General features: G+C 49.0%; 2 protein-coding genes across 3 annotated transcripts in view; both read left to right on the plus strand.

Moving 5' to 3' along the window:
- LOC146757157 (uncharacterized) overlaps positions 1–5,237 on the plus strand; it is an 8,430-nt gene extending 3,193 nt beyond the window's left edge. Inside the window, exons 2-8 of one of the 2 annotated variants that reach the window (XM_085523505.1) lie at positions 1,072–1,211; positions 2,233–2,301; positions 2,443–2,514; positions 2,606–2,707; positions 3,419–3,562; positions 4,087–4,228; positions 4,414–5,237. In XM_085523505.1, the coding sequence (XP_085379631.1) occupies positions 1,199–1,211; positions 2,233–2,301; positions 2,443–2,514; positions 2,606–2,707; positions 3,419–3,562; positions 4,087–4,228; positions 4,414–4,510 (639 nt within the window). In that variant the 5' untranslated portion in view covers positions 1,072–1,198 and the 3' untranslated portion in view covers positions 4,511–5,237. Of the gene's footprint in view, positions 1–1,071; positions 1,212–2,232; positions 2,302–2,442; positions 2,515–2,605; positions 2,708–2,847; positions 3,210–3,418; positions 3,563–4,086; positions 4,229–4,413 lie in introns of those variants that run through there. The other variant, XM_085523506.1, reaches the window with a different exon arrangement.
- Positions 5,238–18,414: 13,177 nt separating this feature from the next.
- LOC146757158 (zinc finger CCCH domain-containing protein 11A-like) lies at positions 18,415–19,493 on the plus strand. The gene is made up of 2 exons (XM_085523328.1): positions 18,415–18,685; positions 19,277–19,493. The coding sequence occupies exons 1-2, from the start codon at positions 18,415–18,417 to the stop codon at positions 19,378–19,380; spliced, it is 375 nt and encodes a 124-aa protein (XP_085379454.1). The 3' UTR covers positions 19,381–19,493.
- Positions 19,494–19,879: the final 386 nt, after the last annotated feature.

Below are 19,879 nucleotides of genomic sequence, written 5' to 3' on the forward strand. Positions count from 1 at the left end.
GCACTCTCCCCGCGGCGCCGGTCCGCCGCCGGTCCGGTCCGCTTCCGGGTCCAGGCCGTCCTGATGGGTCGCCGGGCGGCTTGGGTCCCGTGCGGGCGGGGCGGTCCGAGCTGCTTTTATTCTCCCAAGCACAGCGGCCACCAGGCGCCGTGTTACGAAGGGAAACCCCAAAATCAGTAGCTATCAGGGTGTTACGGAGGTTCCACGTTACATTGGGGTACTCAGGCCTTAGTGGATCAGTTTGCCAATAATTCTATGTGTACAGGGGTATATAACATAGCAAAGGGGATTGTTAATGGACATATGACTTGCTGGAGGGTGAATGCAAAGAATATGAGAAAAAGAATCCCAGGAGGGCGAGAATTGGCTTATCGACCCTTCGCAAGGATCCAGTTGGACTTTACTGAACTCCCTAAAACTGGGAGATATAAATATTTATTAGTGATTGTAGACCATCTTACAAACTATGTTGAGGCATTCCCTACGGCAAGGGCTACAGCACAAACAGTAGTGAAGGTACTATTAGAAAATATAATTCCTCGATATGGAATTAGAGAAGCAATAGATTCTGACAGGGGAGCTCATTTTGTGTCAAAGGTTACACGTGACACAATGAAAATTCTAAGGATTAAATGGGAATATCATACTCCTTGGCACCCTCAGAGCTCTGGTAAAGTAGAACGAATGAATGGGGAAATTAAAAAACAACTTAGAAAATTAATGATAGGAACTAAGACATCTTGGATAAAATGCTTGCTGTTAGCTCTGTTAAATATATGTGTGAAGCCCAGAACTGATCTGGGAATTTCACCTTTTGAAATGCTGTATGGTATGCCCTATAATCTTGAAATACCTCTTGGTCACCCCCATTTACAAGATGATCAATTAAAATCTTATACAATTAATGAGTGGGTGCAAGGAACTACAAGAAGGATCTGATTGCACAGCAGTCCCCATTGGAGATAGCAATCCATAGGATACAGCCGGGGGATGGGGTCCTAATAAAAACTTGGAAAGAAGCTACACTAACACCACAAGGGGAAGGTCCCTATGTTGTTTTATTTACTGCAGAAACAGCTATTCGAACCGCAGAGAGAGGATGGACTCATGCCAGCCGTGTTAAAGGACCCATCGGTGACGAGAAGTGGGAGGTAGTTCCCGGGAGTGACGACCTGAAACTCACAATGCGACAAGCCCAATGGGTATTCCAGGTAAAGGCTTCCCCTGAAGAACACTACTGCTGCTGAGAAGAACTAAAAAAACCCCTCGTAGCTGGTTGCAACCCAGTTGACGAGTGAGGCAGAGGAGTGAATTGTGGGGAAAGATGGGCCTTAGGGGTATCCATTGGTACTTGGGATTCTCACAGTGATCACATTTTGTATAGCAGCACAACGCCACCCACACCAAGCTTCCTTACATCCCTGTGTGACCTGGTACCTATACAGCCCAGTCTAAACCAAAAGGGTTACTATTTTTGCCTAAGCTCAAACCTAGGGAGGGGATACTGTAACCACCCAGGCTCATATTACTGTGCCTATTAGGGATGTGCAACTATTGCCTCAAATTGGGCACCTGGGGCTGGGCAGGATAAATATCTACAAGTAGGGCATGGACCCTATGGGTGCATACCTCCTAACCGAAACCCACAGTTGGGAAGATGGGCTGTGTGGGGATTAAAGACAGAGAGAGAGAGAGAAACATCTGCCAGCAACAATGGATAAATGTAACGAATCCAGATAACCCAGTGTGGCTGTTAGGGAAAATATGGGGTGTAAGTGACTTGCGGAATCAAACTCTATAACACATAGATGGGTTATAAAGCAGGTATGTTTATTCCAGTGCTGGGTGCAAGGGGGATAGCTCCACCAAACTTGCACATGGACTTGTAAAATCGTGACACAGATATAGGTACATCTCATACATAGTCAATGATTTCTCGGAATTCTGATACATATTCAATAGTTGTTTAGCATGCAGACCCCCTCTTGTTCTTATCAGGGGGATGCAACTCCTCTTCTGGTATTTACAACATCTATTCTCCTCCTTGCCTGATGACTTCCGTGAGGTCTCACTCCTTATCTGCATCCTTCCTGCTCTCCCAGGCCCCTTGTTTCCCTGTGCGGAAGGGAGAGAATAGTGTTGTGAAGGAATCCCTGGCTTTAATTGCATCCTGCGACCTTGTGGCTGAAGGGATGCTCAGTAGCAGTTGCTTTGTCCTGTGTTCATTTGCAGATTTGACTAGAGGAGTTGATCCAGCTTCCTCTCTGAGATCTGGAACTGAAACTCTGTCGGATCGCGCAGGTACGTCATAGCTTTGAAATTCTTTAGAGAGCTTTTGCTGCCCGTTTCAGTGCCATTTCATGGCACAGTCCCCTGTATGCTCTGCTACTCAGTTGATGCTGTAGTGTGTGGCTGAAACTTTTCATGGGTCTTTGGTTGCAGAAGTGCCCCCAGTGTGGGCCCTGCCCGGTCATCGGTTTCCTCCTGTGCTGGAGCCCAGCTGGAATCCCAGCAGTGAGTACTCTGTCTTCACTGACTTGGCTGACTCGCCGCTGATCTTCAAAACTTCATGCACGTGATATTTAACTTCATACATTCTGTTAAGGTCCGGAAAGAGAAGAGGATGAATACAAACAAGGAAAATACTCTCAGGGCTCATCCCGTCTCCTGAAGCGACTGCTGAAGGAAATGGAGAAGGCAGAGCGTGGTGGGTATACTTCAGTCTGTTCACTGTGGGACCTGGGAAGCTGAGGTGTGATATGCAGGTGTGGGCAGGCTGTAGCCTGCACAGCAGGAAGGAATGGGTCAGAGCCGTGCTGCAGCCGTATTCCATGTATCACCTTGCAGGTGCTGTCAAGCACCAGAGCTGGTCTGCTGCCAGATGGTCTGCATCCAGCCAAGACCCAGAGGCAGCTGCTCCCCCAGCACAACCATTACTTGTCAGAGCTGCTTTGTGCAGTCATTGGCACCCAGATGGCAGCAAGTGGCAAAGTGGCAAGCGCTGTGCTTCTGTTCATCCAAAGCCCTCCGTGCAGCTGAGCAAGTTCAAGGCAGGAGAAGCATCCCGAGCAGGGTTGGCTGTCTTTGCTAATGCTGGAAATGAGGTGGAGATGCTAATTCTGAAGGCTTGGACTGTGTGTTAGAGCTTGGATTTCAGCCTGCAGCTACCTGGCTGTGATGGGCTGGTGACAGCACAGAATGTGAGGGCCTTGCACAGGAGCTGATTCCTCAAGAGGTGTGAGGGAGTCAGCATTGTCCAATAGCTGGAAGGGCCCAAATGCCTTTGGGTAACAGAGGGGCTCACAGTGTACTTGGGGGTGGGGGGCCTGGACTTTACCTGAGCTCGGGATTGGTGAAGCTCAGTTTTTGATGAGGGCACGTGACATCCCACTCCTACTGCCCTGCTTTCTTTCTAAAGGAACGGACCAACAAAGTGAGCGGGATGCACTCCAGGAAGGTGGATATCCCACACTGCCGGTCCCGGATGCACTCCAGGAAGGTGGATATCCCACACTGCCCATCCCGGACAGAGGAATGCAGGCAGCACCAACCAGCATGCCAGGTAATTTCTGTCCCATGATCATACGGTGTCACAAACCAGAGTCACTGCGTGCCTGCAGGCTCTTGCTGCCAGCTCTTGCACACCAGGTCAGCAGCCAGACCTGAGCGTGTGAGCATAGAGCACATGTAAAAGAAGCAGGAGTGTTTCTCCCCTGGGCTGGCTCTGGCTGTGCCCTGTGCTGGCTGAAGCCTGACCTTCAGCCTGGGGGGCGTCCCACAGGAGAGCTCAGGACACACATGCCGGGAAAAGCATGAGGGATTCTGCTCTGTAGCTCTCCCCACAGACCAAGCCCAGACCCCAGAGTACAGCCCCAGCTCTCGGCCCAGAGGAGGACACGGGTAGTGCCTGTGCAGCCTCTTTGTACCCAACGAGAGGTGGAAGCAATCCTTCTTGTCCTCCGGTGCTTCGGCACCAGAGACGGAGGCACCCACTGACAAAATGACCTCTTGGGTCCATGAAGCACACTGAGAGATTATCTGTAGCGCAGCTGAAGGTAACGTGGGACATTGTCTCATTTCTTCCAGGGATGAACACAGGCAAAAGCACAGAGGCTGCTGCTCACACATCTGTGCGGAAGCGCCGCATTCCGGTGACGGTCTCAGCGATGCTGCTGCCTGCGCTGGTGCTGGCCGTTGGTACTGTGATATGGGTGCTCAAAAACTACCTGTGAGTTGGCCTTTCCCCAGAACACCTTATTGCTGCATTTGGCAATGAAGCATTTGTGGTGCCAGGATCCTGGACGGCCAAATCAGCCGCTGGCAGTACACTGCCAGGACTCAGGTTGCAAAGTCTTTCAAGTTTCCCCTTATTTCCTGTCAGTGAGTAGTGCTTTCTGAAACTCATTCTCACAGAGCACGCAAGAGGGAAAAGAGAGCAGCAGAAGCAGCAGATGGAGCTGGGGAAGGCAACGAGACAGACTCTGACCCAGTCAAACAAGAGTCTCCGTAATAGCTCCAGTCCGTTCCATTCTGCCATTGAAGAGGCCAGAAGTCTTCAAGGTCATCTGGAAGACCTGGAGCTTGAACTCAAAGCCATGAAAGAGATCCTTGGGAACAGTCCTGAGTGCTGCCTTCTGTCAGAGGATGGCCCTGAATGTGAGAGCAGAGCTTTTGTCCTTCATCCTGCATTCTCCAGGACAGGTATCACCAGCAGTTTGAAGATTCTTAGCTCGACACAGCTACATTCCTGTTGAGGGTCCTAATGAGGACCCAGAAAACGAGCTTCCTCTGACTGCCGGACAATGCGTAATGTCTTTGGAGATGTGGGTGAGAATGGCTGGTTTCAGGGAGAGCTGACAGATGGCACAAGAGGACTGGTCCCTTCCAATTTGGTTGCGGAGCTTTCAGATGATGAACTGGATACACCTGGAGATCCTGTCAGAATTCCTGCATTGCTCCATCTGCAAGACTACCATTGTTCCACTCAATGGAACAACTCGATGTTGAGCAGAATGTGGTTGAGCTCCTTCGGGAACTCTCTGAGGCGACTGACAGCGGAACTGCATAGCTTTATTGTATATGAAAAACAACCAAACAACTGTCCCCTCCCTCTCCCTTCCCCTCGCACCCCCCTACCCCCTCCCCCAAAAAAAGACAAAAAAACCCCAAAAAAACCCTAAAAAAACAACAAAAAACAACCCACCCTCAATAAAACAAAAATCCAAAACCAATTAAAATCTCAACGCTGTTCTTTTTCTGGGATACACTGAGGTGACGCTTCTTCTAGCTTAGACTTTGCAATGAGTTTGTGTCACGGAGTTCTCTCTAGAGCTCACTCGGTGACAGCGGGAACAAACCCAGGGAGAGAAGGAACAAAGAACCTCCCCTCTCTAACAGCGCGGTGCGGGGGCAATAAAGAACTGGGGGGGGGGTTGGCACTCACCTCTCATCGGGGTACCATCCCGTTCTCTGCAAGCCACGATGTTGTGGGAAGCTGTGGAGGAACTGCTCAAATGTATTCTCTCTAAGAGAGGGGAGCAGGTATCTCCTAAATGCATATCCGAGCTGGTAAAATGGGCTCATATGAATGGACACCTTCAGGAGGTGGCACTGATGTTCACTGTAGCCGAATGGCGAGAAATAGTCGACCATATGTGGGACTTTGTTATCTCCAAAAATAAGGAATACAAAATAAATACATTGAAGAATATGCAAGCCGAGTGGGAGATTGCTGCTGCTGTGGTACAAGCTCTATCCGGACCTAGTGCTCAGTCAAGGTCAGAGCTTGACTCCCTGTTACCAGGAGGTTCGTACTCTGTTTGCTCATCAGCCTCACAAGTCAGGGCTGCCGCAGAAGCCCCGAATAATCCCCCGTCCTCGACCTCTTCAACGTCTCTGGCAGATCCGGTTTTGGCTGGTGAGGAAGGTGCGGTGGGGGGGGGCTGAGGGGTGTGCAGAGCAGCAAGAAGCTCCTGAGAGTGAAAGCGACTCGGATAATGGTGGGAATGAGAAAGCGTTGGAGGAACATAATAAAACATTAACTGAGGAGCTGCAGGACTTAGAACTGCGTACGAAGGAGGCATCAGTCTCTTTGAGCATTTCACCGATGTCTTTACAGCCCCTGTCTATGCGATTCCCCCCCACACGTAGCGATCCTCCACCTTTGCGTTGGTCTGGAGTCATTAGAGACATGATATTGGAGGGACCGTGTCAAGCTGTGTTTCAGCTCGCTTGCCCGTTGATAGACGATCAGCAGGGAGCTGCTCGGTGGGAAGTGCATCATTGGAAATTGTTACAGCAGGCTGGTAAGACTGTGACTGACTATGGGATACGATCTGAAGCTTCTAAGCAAATCATTCAGTGGATTTTCACTGAGGATACTCATATGACACTAGACACTTCTAATCTTGTGCGGTTGTTACTAACACCACCAGAATACGTTGTTGGTCTCATCTCAAGGCAGAAAATAGCATCCAGCCTTTATAGTAACTGTGTTGTGTGTTTCTTTCCTAGTGGAATTGCTTTGAAACTTGCGGTGTTATAAATAATATTAGTAATGGTTTGACATAGTGTGTGATTTTCAGTGTTACCAATGCAGTCTCAAGAATTAGAATTTTAGGCATTATCCATAGATCAAATGTGTGTTAAAGAAAGGATTTGATGTAATCAGTGCTGTAATCTATGGGAATAGCTCTTTTAGTATGTTAGTACTGCTCACTCATGATGTTATTAGCCTATTAATTAGCTTTTCTTAATTTGCAAAGACAAAACCTGGAAAGGAATCCCAGGCAAAGGGATGACCCTGTATTGTAGAATGGATACGTCTCTTACACCCAACTAATTGGGATTTTAAAAATATGACCATGCATCACTTGAGACAAAAGTGCATACTAATAGAACTAAATTTGATAGTTTATTCTGTTTTCCAGGCAGCTGTTCCACCTGGGCTCTGTATCACGCACTGGCCATGCGGATATGGTGTACAACTGGAAGAAATCCTTCAGACCCTGAATGCAGGAGAGAATCTGTGATGGGTGAGAGAGGAAAGGTGCACTTTGAAGCAGGGAAGGCCCTGCTGGCACCGCCTGTCGCAACCACCACCAACACGGTTTGCTGTTTCTCAAGGGTCAATAAGTAATAATGCCCCTAGTGATACTCCAGCACATTTGTCCTCTAAAACTGGTTCTATCTGACATGCAACTTCATAAAGTTCAATTATCAATTATTAGCTCAAAGGCATGGTTATGAGCATCCTAAAAGCATTTGTTGCACAATAGTTAGTGGCCATTAAAAATCAATATATCAGAGTATATGAAAGTTGAAGACTTTTCCTAACTAGTGACATGTGAACACAATGGGACCCCTCATGGATTTATTTCCAGGTTGCAGAAACTTAGGTTGCAGAGCAAACGAGTTTGTTCTTTTTAGTAGGTTTAACAGTAATGTTGTTATGCTGTGTTTGACTTGTCTCTTTTTTCACTTCTAGAGGATTGTCAATCGAGGCCTTGATTGAGTTATAATGGTTATGTTATTAATATAAGTAGTGTTGTTATTCTATAGGCAGTAGCTTGCTAATTAATAAAAAAGGGGGGGTCGCCGCGCTCCGACCCCGCAGAGCTCCACTCCATGCGGTACTTGGAAATAGGGATGACGGATTCCGGCCCCGAGCAGCCCTGGTTCTTTGAAGTGGGGTACGTGGATGGCGAAATCTTCGTGCACTACAACAGCTCCGGTCGGAGGTACGTGCCCCGCACAGGGACAAGTACCAGTGCTGCGTGGAGCACGCCAGCCTGCCCCAGCCCAGCCTCTACTCATGAGGTGAGTGAGGGGATGTGGGGCTGGGGGGCTCTGGGCTGCCCCTTCCCCTGCTGACAGCCCTGCCTTCCCCCAGAGCAGTCACAGTCCAGCGTGGTGCCCAACGTGGTGGTGGTGGTTGTCGCCGTTGTGGCCATTGCCATCATGGCTGGCGTTGGATTCATCATCTACAGACGCCATGCAGGTAAAAGTGGAGGGGTGTAGGAGGACAGTGGGGGCTGTGGGGGGATTTGAGGCTCCCTCAGGAGCCCTCAGCCTGGCTGTGATGTGAACCTGTGCTGATGCATCTCTCTGTCTGCAGGGAAGAAGGAGAAAGGCTACAACACGGCGCCCAGTGAGTGATGAGGGCAGCGCTGTCCCCCACCTCTGCCCAGTGCCAGGGCAGCATTGGGGTCCCCGATTTCTCCCAGGGTTCCCCTTCCTGGTGCTCAAAGCTGCTCCATGCCCCACAGCAAGAACAGGGCTGGGGGTCATGGCTGTGAGAGTCCTTCCTTGTTTTCTGGCTCCAAGCTTGCTTCCTGAGGTGTTTCTTGTGAGAAGACTCTCAATGATTTATTGAAGTGGCAAGTAATGGGTGCTACCGTGTGACAATCAATATCACTTTTTGGGTATTTGAATATTTGAAAGCACCTTCCTTCAGAGCTGTTTGCCTCCAGAAGAGTGCTCAGGACTGTTTATGAGCGGAAGATCTGGCCCGGGACTAAATAGCTCCAGCTTGGTGTGGGAAATCTGGGTAATGAAGCCATCGTGCCCTGTGAAAAACAAGATGCGGATGGGTATCCCTGCTCCCTCTTATCTGCTGGCAAGGCTCAGAAGATGGGAACAAAGGAATTTCTGCTAAGATCCCAGAGCCAGAAGCTTCCATTCCAAGGAGTGCTGACTCAACTACTTTGGATTCGAGCTGTCACTCCAAAGTGAGCTGACTTGACCACTTTGGACATATAAATAAGTTGGTGCTACCATTGGAAATTGTCATCGTGGTCACCATTAACAGAACAACGCCTGACGACCCACCACGACTGAAGACCAATGACTGAACTACAAACCTCGATGGATCCATGGTGGTGAATATCTCCCTCTTGCTTCCTACAGAGACTCCTTGCTTCTATTTCATATTTTTACTGCATTCCCTTCCCCATCACCCTACACCATAATAGCGTCCGTCCTCCCCTTCCCCATCTCCCTGATAAAGTCTTGTAATAAACTGGTCGGACCAATGTTTGAACCGTTGTTTCTTAATCCCGCACCAGGTATACGTATATCAAAGAACCTTGCCTCCCTCCTACAAACTGGGCTGAGACAATGGCTCTTCTTACCTTACAGGCCAGGAAGGTGGAACCAGCAACTCGAGCACAGCTGCGGTGTGGGGCTGGGGGTTGGAAGGGGTCCCTGTGCTCCTTGTGCTCCTTGTGGTGCTGCACCAGGGCTGGGCTGGGACTCTGCAGGGAGCTGAGGGTTGGGATGTGAACGTGGCCCTATGGGACACCATCTCTTCTTCTTCACACAGGAAGTAACCAAACCGTCTGAGTGCTGTGCTTCAGCCTGCAAGGGGCCAACTGGCCACACGAGCATTTGGGGTCGGTGATGAACACAGCCCCATCCCCTCTACCTCTCACATCTCCCTCTGCTTCCTATGCTGTTATGCTTTTCCTGTGCTGTTTCTTGTGAAATAAAGTGTTGGGCTGTTCTGTGCTCAGCCTGCCTGCATTCTGCTCTGTGCCGTGCTCAGGGTTGGGGTGGATGAGGGGACCTCTCCTCATCCCTCCTCCCCCCACCCCACACTCTTTGCCCATTGCTCCATTTCACACTGCTGCTCTCCTCCTCCCCTTTGCACTCCCTGTGCTATCTGCAACGCTTTGGCATGAAGACGTGACTGGAAAGTTCATCCAGTATTGGGCTGAGCTGTGCTTCCCCCCCATAACCCACAGTGCTGCCACAGCCACATTCTGAGGGCAGACACCCAGCTTCCATAACCAACCATGCACTGAGGCTGAGCTGCCCACCCCCCACGTCCCAACCTGCTCCTCTACAAAACATCTCCGCTTTATTCCATACAAATCCCAGAGCATCCCACTCTTCCCATCCTGCAGCGGGGAGCGGAGACAGCCACAGCTCCCCATGTCCCATCGCATCCCACTCCAGCTGCACTGTGGTCCTCAGTGCTGCAGCAGCTGGCTGTAGGATCCACAGCGGGTCCTCAGTTCGGTGGGTGTCCCCATCTCAGCCATTGTGTAATGCTCTGGCACCACAACATGGTCTGCCTTCTCCAGCATCCGGGATTGATGGCGGATGAGCAGCATTGACTGGTCCCCCCTGTTGGGCATTGGGTAGGTTTGTGGCGTGGCATTAAGCTGGTACATTCGGTGTTACACACTGTGTGTGAGTCCCGTCTGATCCCGTGTGCGGAGGCACGGTACTTTCACACAGCAGCCTTGATTTGTCGCCGGATCGGGAGGCGACAGCCTTCATGTCAGAAATGTGGACAAATGCTTCTGTTGTCTGAACCGTCTCTTGGCCCTCAGCACAATGATGCGCTGCCTTTCCAACCCTTCACAGCACTGCTAGGTGCCAAGTGCTGTGCTTTAAGTCTGTTGTACGATGAGTGGCAGCAGAGACTTTCCAAGTGAAATGTTCATGCTGTAGATAAACAACAACAACAAATACAGCTGGGTTAATGTGGTCGTCTTCCTGTGGCATATTAGTTGAAGCAAAAAAGAAAATCCCCATCCCTTCTTGCTGGTGCTCTTGGCCACCCCCAGGAAAGGCTGAGAACCACTTCCAGGTCCTTTCCTTAGAGCCTTTGATGCAGAGGGTCCCCACAGATTCCATTCCAAGATCTCCCTAAGCCTCCCTGTTTCCTACAGCTGTAGGCACTGATCCTAAAACAGCTGGGCTCTGTTTCCAGCCTGTGGGACCCCAGGAGTTCCTCACACCATCTTCTGCAAAGCCAGAGCTGCCCACAGTCCCCCACAGCCACTCTTCCCACTACATACGTCAGGGTGCGGATGCAGCGCGCTGAGTCCCGGATGTTTTACACTTTGATGTACAACGTGGACACGGTGAACACCAACCCCGTGTGGCTGCAGTACTTGATGGAAACAACATTATTTGGGTGACCCTTGAGGGAAGCAATTTCCTGACCCGTCACCAAGTTCCACATTTTACAGCTCCGGTCTGTAGGAAGAAGAACGTGCCTGAGAGAGTTGGGCTGGGGAGTTCCTCCGTGGCGTGGAGGCACCGACTCCTTCCCAAGTGCTGCCTCCCACCACCCACAGCTCCACTCCAGGGCAATGGAGCCAGCCTGCTCCAGCACTTGGACATCAGAAGGCAGGGACAGGGGAGCAGCCCAGAAGGAGCCATCCCTGCCATGCACCCCAATTCCCCACGCCAGCCTGGGGAGATCTATGAGAATAGCACATAAAAAGCCAACAGCCCCCACACCTGTTCTGTCCAACATATACCTTTTTAGGCAGTGAAAAGCAGTTCATCAGTGGCATCCAGGCAGAGCACAGGCTTGGTGTGTCCTTCTGCCACAGAGACGCACTGCAGTGGGGCTGTCCTGGAATTCTGCTGCCACCCACTGGATTAATGATGCCCCCTGCATGGGAAAGAAAGAAGGTGGGGTAGGTATGTGGAAAGGCACAGCACTGTAAGGTCCTACAGGCATGGGAAAGCACGAGCTGCCTCACCCCCAAGCATCTTCCACTTCCTGGTAGGGCAATGGGCCCCTCCATCTGAACTCAGGCATATCTGAGCAATCATCTTCATGGAAAACCTTGGCATCTCCCCACTAGCAGCCCCTGCCTAACGGCTCTGCCCAGGTGACACAGACTGTGAGACGTGATGCTCACGGCCTCTGCTCTGAGCCACGAAACTCAGCTCATTGGACCTCAGCTCAGTTGAGGACAAACTGCACTTTCTCCATCCTGAAGCTCTGCCAGGAACGCTTCATTAGACCAATTTCATGGCAGTTCCTTCAAGCTGCCAGCCAGCCCATGGTTGGCAAAGTTTGGAAACGGAGCTGTACTCCTTTTAAAACCAAAAGGATGACAGGGGGCAGCACTGGCATTTGCACCCAGCACCCTGTCCCTGATGCTGGCTCAGAGGATCCATCCTCACCAAACCTTCTTCCAAGGGATGCCCTGCAGGCACCTCATCCCTCCGGCCACAGCATCTGCCAATCACTTCCACATCAGAGTGTTCAGAACACTGAGGTCCAGCAGCCCCACTGCTGCAGTCCTGAGCTTTGTGGACACCAGCAGCTCTTTCCTGCTGGCATTCCAAGCGCCGCCTGGGGCTCTGAGCTATGCTAAATCTTTTCCTATGAGTAGGCAAAACAAGGCAGGAGGCTGGAGAAGGGCAGGCCCAGAGCTGCATGAGGTCTGCATTAGTCAGGAGGGTGAAGGTAAGCTCATTAATTCGGGTTTCGAAGTCACATGAGTGCGATCTCCTTCTCAATTAGCAGCTTTGCTCACACATTCAGCAGCTCTCCTCTGACCCCTAGTGTTGCTACTGGTCTCGAAGTGACACCGAGACCAAAGGGGAATCCCGGCTCCCCAGGGTGAGATGCGATCAGAGCAAACAGCTCAAGGCGACAAAGCACACACGCGCCTGGAGCCGTGTATCCAGTGGTTGCTGAGAGCAGAGCACCCATCAGCACCAGAGGTGCTCCTAAAGGGCAATGAGAAGGTTGTCCTTGCACTGGGACAAACTCAGGAGCACATTCACCCCGAGGCTGAGCTCTGCACAGCAGTGACTTGGCTTCTGGGGCAGAGAGCTCTGCTCACACAGGACCCAGCACTGCAGAGATACGGCCAGGAGTGGGGAACGCCTGCACGTGTTTCCCTGGAAGATGCTTGCAAGAAAAACACACTGACAGTGCACAGTGTTGCTCACCCCAGCATTACTGTCCTGCTGGAGAGCCAGGGATGGGACAGGACATGCTGACAAGAAATGACACAGAGTGTGTGATGAGGACCTCAATCTGCTTATTATGTGGATAATGCGGAGAGGTCTGGCTGACGGAGCTTCTCACTGTGTGAGTTGGTCAGCATTAGAGAAAGCCAGCATGGAGTTCTGTGAGCTTTTGCAGGGGACGAAGAGGCGCAGAAGCTGCTACCCACCTTTGCTGCTCTTAGAAAGTTAACTGAGAGAATTGGAAGGGAGACCATCAGCTGACCAAATGGACACCAATAGGTCAGGTCCTGATCAGACCCGACGGAGGGCCATGGCTCCCAGACCCTATGCCACTCCTTGTCAAGGGCAGGAAACACGTCTGTGTCGGGACCCCAAGTGGGCCCTGCTGGCTGCCGGCACGTTGGGTTAAGCCGGCACCAAATGACGAGCCATCCTGTGCACCGTGAGGATCCGAACATCTCAGCACCAGTTTTGGTCAACAACTCCTTGGTTAATGTCTCCAGTGCAGCCAGTGATTTGACGTCAGCACTGGGCAGCGGCTGCTGGTAACGGCACATGAGACAGCGTTGCTCCCAATGTGCCTGAAGGTCCGAACTGGGAATCCAGCCTTCATGCCGGACTGATAGTTCGTGAGAGGGGGAGACCTTGTTCCTGGATAGTCCCCCAGTGGTGGACATTCAGAACGATTCTGCACAGCCAATATGTTTTTGTCTTCTTATTTGGTTATGGAGTGTGACATTATAATGCACACTGGACAGAACTGGATTGCCACGAAGATTCTGTACAATAGTGTTACATTGAACTTGGAGAAGTTGTAACTCCATTGTGTACTGTGCTGTTATCTTGAACTTGAATGCACCGTTCTCTACAAGTTGACTAAGTGTTGCCATACAGCATTTCACAATTTTTAGGCAGATTGCTGTTGTGTGCTTTCAGGTTTGTAGTCACTGCAGCTGCATCTCTTTGGTATGTTATTATGACAGTTTCATTGTTTTTCGCATATGTTTAATGATTGATTCATTTGCGGAATAGCCTTAAATGTGCAAATCACCTTTGGAGTAACAGGGAGTACGCGGGGGAACCTTTACAGGGGCTGCAGATAATAAAGAGGGGGGAGATGTTGGGTATTGGGCAGGTGGTGCCTGCATGCACCAGCAGTGGAGTCATGGAGGTCATGGGTATCTGATAGGGGTGGTCACCTGTACCACTATATAGGGTTTGTGGCGCGGCATTAAACTGGTACTTTCAGCGTTACACACTGTGTGTTCTGGTTAGCATTTGGGCTGCTGTGCTAACAGATGTGTCTGGGGTTATCTTGTTTTAAAATGGAAGGGCTCGTAAGGAGCAGAGGGATGTGAGGTATTTCTAGTCCGCTTCATGCTCCCGATTCCAGAACCCTTCCAATTGTGAGGAAACAGAAGTGCTGAGCTGTGTGCGTGTTCCAGGGTGCAGAGTCCAGTGACAGTTGGTGCCCGGCGTCTGTGCTGAGCAGCATTGAGGTCTTTAGGAACGTAGGAATCTGCCAGAGAGGAATCTGATGTGAAGGTACTAAAGGTAAAAGGCAGCATTTCTATCAGTATTGGAGGAGGGAAGGGAACTTTGTCCTTAAGTGCTGTTTTTGTTCCCTTTGTCATGCAGTCAATCCAGCAACTAACTTGAGAACCCGACTTCTCCTCTCTTTAGTTTACATTTGGGGAAATTCCCTGGGAAAAAAAGAAAAAAAAAAAAAAAAATTCCTCGAAAATTCACTAGTGTCTGTGTGAGTAAAAGGTTCCAACTTTTATTGACTATCGGAAATTCTTAGCTCAGAAATGTGCAGCACATTAATGAAAGAGTTCTGAATCACTTGAATTTGATCTTCTGTCTGGCCTGGTTGCAGGTTTTACTGCATTTGGTACCTTAAAAAAAAAAAGCAACAAAACAAATCTAAAATACCAAAATATTTGATTTTTACATCAGAAAAGAAAAAAAAAAAAATGAACCAACCCAAACCCTTGTTGTGGCTGAGCAGAACGTGCTGCAGCTCCATGCAGTGCTGAGTTACAGTATACAGGCACATGTGTGTGGATTTGTGTATTGATACGCACTGGCATGCTTTTGCTGTACAGGTAATAAAGACGGAGGATGGTTTTTGTGGATTCTTCAAAGGTGAAGAATCCTTGAAGACCAGAAATTCCAACTTACAGAATTTGACATAGGCAAAGTGAGGAGGAAAATTCTTCCTAACCTGTTATAATTAATTAATTCACGGATTCAGTGTTGGTTCGGCCTACAGGAGAAGTGAACTGCAAAGCTTTGAAGATCACTGTATTTGCTGAGGTTGTCCAGGTGGTTGAGCTTGAAGACCTGCAGCGGTCAGACAAATGTGTTGGGGTTACTCACTGCTGTCACTCGTGGTGTTGAAGGAGGGGCTCCATTGGAGGGCTTGCAGCCGTGCAGCCCAGGGACTCCGTGCTGAGTCAGGGTGATGTTACTAGAGTTTGACCAGTGTTGAGGAGGGCAATGTTTTGAAACAACTGCTCCTGAGAGACTGATTGAATGAAGAGAACAAAGCTGGGAAGACGGGTGGGCATTCCTCATTCTTTTCTGCTTGTTGGTGTTTTGCTTAGGGTTCCTTTTCAAAAGAAGATTTCACTGATCAAGACTGTAGAAGACTTTCAGTCCAAGGAAGCACGAGCCAGCTCTTTGAGAAGCACAGGAAGAGCTGCACAGAGATCCTCGAGACCAGAACTGCTTCTGTGCGCTCGTCCAGCATGTCGATTAAAGGAAATGATTGCTATTTCTACTTCTATTCCACTTGTAAAAAGGTCTGCTTGGGTTTTTTCCTTCATTTTTTCTTTCTTTCAGTTCTGAAGTTAAGAGGAATGGGTAGAATAAGTAGAAGTATTACTGGTCTTCAGCAAACTTCATAACTAATTGCATTGTACAATAGAGCAACTCGCTAAAAATGAGCTCAAAGCATGGCCAGTTCTCAGGCTGTACTATTTCATTTTCCTCTCTTGGTTTCCATTGGGTTACAGGGAGACAACTGTCCCTTCAGGCACTGTGAAGCCGCTTTGGGCAATGAAACCATCTGCACGCTGTGGAAGGAGGGCCGCTGCTTCAGGAATGTCTGCAGGTTCAGGCACATGGAGATCACTGTGAGTGTTGGCTCCTCAGAGTTTATCACCAAACCCACTTCTCATTTCTTTAGGTGGGCTGAATGTGCTTTTGCAGATTAGGTTCATTTGCTTTGAAATGATGATGGTTCCTACGGTTAAGAATAGGGGAGGAAGCAGAGGGAAGAGAGCTCAATGGCATTGGTATATCATAGCAGAATATTCTTGTAGTTGATACCAACAGTGGTCTATCAACAGATACTAAAGAACCACATCAATCAGACAAGCATTCTGCAAGGTGTGTTAGTTTAACCCCTTCTAAACTGGTGTCCTCACCCACAGAATGCTAGGAAAGCTCAGTGAGCCTGGTGCTCCCAGCCTGCGCACTCTTCAGAGTGGTGTTTGAGTGCTGCTTTGTGGCAGTCTGCTCACTGGCACCATCTGGAGCTCAGTCTCCCTTTGCAGATCTTAGGTTCACGTTACCATCAGCTCTTCTTCCTTTCTGTCTTCAGAAAAAACGCAGCATGATTTCCTGCTACTGGGAGAACCAGCCAGGAGGCTGCCAGAAATCCAACTGTGCCTTCCATCACACCAAGGGACGTTACCTCAATGGGGTTTTCTTTCCACCAAGCCAAAGTGAGTTTGTCTTTTTTAGGTACGAAAGATTAACTCTATTACTCACAGGTGGGTATAGTGTCATAAAGAACGCCAGGTAACGTTCACTTGTGAGCTGATAGATAGGTTCAGAGCTGAACTTTGTGCGCTTCTGATACCTCAGTTTTATCTTGCATGCTCAGCTTCTCTCTGCTCCTGTGGCCTTTGCCTTGCAGGTTGTTCTCCTGCATTTAAGCTTTTACTGGGTGTCAGGGAGATGAATGTTGTGTAGGGGGGGATTTCCTTGTTCACAGAGAAGCCATTTGGATGGGCAAGTGGAGACTCAGCATTTATCTGTGTGGGTTTTCAGCCTTGCCTGCCATCTTTGTGCAGTGGATAATCTGATTGAATTCCTACCGCATAACTGAAGAGACTGATTTTTTCTTTGCTTGTACAGACCAGCTTTCTAAGGAGGGAGAAGAAACAAAAACACCTGTCCAGCAATCAGCTGAAGAAAACCATCTTGGATTGCAGATAATTTCCACTACAAAATCTGATGCTGATACAAAACAAGGTATTCCAGGATTAATCAGAAGCACTTGCCAATTAACTCCAAAGCAATTTATTGTACAAACACAACAGAACATAGGGTTGCTGAATGGAATCAGCTATTTCCATGATCTTGTTCCTACCTTGTAACTTCATGTGCCTTTCAGATTAGGAAGGTAAACTCCTTTGTTTACATCATTAGAGCAAGACGAGGCCACAGCATGGAGTTTAAGTGCCTGTATGTGCATCTTTTCAACCAGTGGTGAAAGCCACATTTGCTGATAGAGGAATCTAATGTCATATGGATGGGATAAAGTAAGGGATAAAGCCTACTTTTAATATCCAGAAGGATGAAAGGAGGGCAGCAGACAGACATCAGGTCCATGGTGCTCTTAGCTGTGGGGAGAGCTGACAGGGTTTGTTCTGCATGCTTCTGAGCAGGAGGCAGTTTGCAGAGCTGTGGTCCTCAGCGTGTGCCTCTGTCCCTCGGTCTCATTTACTGCTCTGTGTTCCCAGATGACAGTTTGAATGCTGGAATAAAAACACTTGGATCAGAAGGACCTTCAGGAGCTCCTGCTCATCGGCTCAAATCTCAGATTGTTCGTGTGCCTAAGAAGGAGAATGTGCGGACACTGGTCAGCACTGTGATGCTGCCTGCAAAGCAGGGTAATGATGAGTACCTTTGCTTCCATTTGGTGGCTCCTAAGTGGAATGGAGAAATTACAATTGGGACTTACCCTGAGTGCATTACAGTTGCAATATTATTTTGTGTCAGGGCTGTCAAAGTGGTGTCTTTTGGTTGTATTTGTTTTGGGTGGGAAATGGGCTCACAAGACAGTAATTCTGTTGGTTTCTGTCAAATAAGCACTTTGTTTTTCTTTGTTTTAGGGGAGGTGCCTGTGAGTCAACCGAATACTGCTGATAAACCTGGAAAACGGAAATCCTCTGTAGGTAAGGGCTGCTTGTGAGCTGCTGTTTGGCTGCCTCCACGTAAATGGGAGGGCACTGCTGAAGCAGGAGGGAGGAAAGTGTGTCGTGGGTCTGTGATGACTCCAAGTGGCACACAAGTGTAGCAGCTGAAAGGTGAATTTGAGAACATACACTTGGAGAAACCAAAGTTTGTGGTTGACTTGTAAAAATCTTTCTCCAAAGGAATTATCTTAGGAATGTTGTTGTTTTCTCTCTGTAGCTGATGTCAGTGGACTTCCGCTGAAGCGCAGCCTCGTAGAAAGGCTGGGGAAGAAGATCGAGGTTGACAGAGCACCAAGGAGAGGTAAATGGTCATCGGTGTTTGCTGCACAGATTCTCTAGGCTTTCTGCTTATTCTTTCTCAGGAGCGTTGTTGTTGGGAACACGTATATTCTGTAATATTATGACAAATCTGGAAACTTGAGCTCTCGTTGTAATTTCTTGTAATCCTTACGCTTCTCCTTTCTTGATGATGACAGAGAAGGGTGCCAAGCCAGCAGGGGAGATCTGGAAGAAGAGACGACTGGAAGAAGAGAAGCAAAAAGTAGAAGAGGTTCTTACTGAGAAGAGATCTAAGGATAAGCGCAAGAAGAAGAGAATTTTCCCTCCACCTGAGCCTGGTAACGAGAAACTGGAAGAGCCACCGCGTAAAATCAAGCGATTGGAAGAAATGCATATTAAAAGCTTGGAAGAAATCAAGCAGGAGAAAGCCCTGCGGATGCAGCAGATCGCAAAGCCAGCAGGTAACGAGGTGCTTCACTGTCTGCTCTGCTGAAGTGCTTCCCCTGTCAAGCAAATGGAGTTTGCTTAGAATTGCCTGGGCTATTTCTTACCAAATGCAAAGGCAGGTAGTGCCAGATGTCCATCCATGTGTTTTTCCATTGAATCCGTGGTGTCTGCCTGCTTCATTCTGGAAAATTCATTCGCTGTGAGGTTTTGTAATTCAGTTTCTCCTGTACTTTCTTTCTGCCATGTTTTTGGTGTGGCATGTTCTGTGTGTTGACGCCAAGGTTATCTTCATCTTTGGCGTGTTGCTTGTTTTAATATGTAAACGTGTTTGTAAAGCCTGGATTGAGTTTTTAACATGGGGGCCAACCTCTGTCAGAAAGGTCAGGGGGGTGAGTTATTCATTGGGCAGGTGAGAGAGGCTTTGTGAAGAGACAGCATGTGAAGGAGGGAAGAGCTTGGATACTGTATGGACTGCGAGATGTCGCCTCTCTCGTGTTCTTTGTTATTGAATGTGAGGAAATAAGCACATGGAGGAAACGCTGGCACTCAGGTTTCTTTCTATGCTTGCTGTTGACCAAGTGATTTTCTTTTTCCTTGTTTTAAAGCACCTGGAAGAGAAGAGGAAAAGACTGTGGAATGGAGCAGGGCTGCTCCCAAAGCTGTCTCTGCACCCGCAGAGGTGAGTCCCTTCTGTAGATGGACACAGTGACACAATTTCTTCACATGTTCTCATGTCTCACTGCTCACCATGTGCCACCATCATGAGTGCATTCCTACCTTCCTGCCTTTGGTGAAGAGCTGCAGCCATGTTTCACAATCCTGGTACTTTCAATGGCTTTCCCAGACAGCTTTGCTCTCCTCAAACTCAGAATTGATCTGATTGTATCTGGCAGTGAGGCAGTAACCCTGCTGGCACCAGGTACAACTTGTGAGGTTAACGTGGGAGCACTGGATACAAAAAGGTCACGATGGCTTCGTGTTCAATGAAATCAGACTGTGGGTGGATGTTGTGTAGGGGAACAGGAATGACTTTCTGTTGCTCAAATAGAATGTGGTATGTAACAGCTCTAGCACTGTGCTGATTTAAACGAGCACTGAAGAAGAGGAGCCTCCAGCTAAAAAAGCAGCTTTGGTAAGGAGGGGAAGAAGTGTCAGTGCTGTCCTGGTCAGGCTGATACTGAGATACAACTGCTGCAGAAAGTGTGGAG

The sequence above is a fragment of the Coturnix japonica genome, chromosome 24 (assembly GCF_054131305.1).
Source record: "Coturnix japonica strain WE chromosome 24, WE-NBRP24, whole genome shotgun sequence".
NCBI classification, from domain to species: Eukaryota; Metazoa; Chordata; class Aves; order Galliformes; family Phasianidae; genus Coturnix; species Coturnix japonica.

Coding starts and splice junctions, on each gene's coding strand:
- LOC146757158 (XM_085523328.1), top strand. CDS start 18,415: ATGACAGAGAAGGGTGCCAAGCCAGCAGGGGAGATCTGGAAGAAGAGA. Junction 18,686..19,276: donor GCAGATCGCAAAGCCAGCAG/GTAACGAGGTGC, acceptor CTTGTTTTAAAG/CACCTGGAAGAGAAGAGGAA.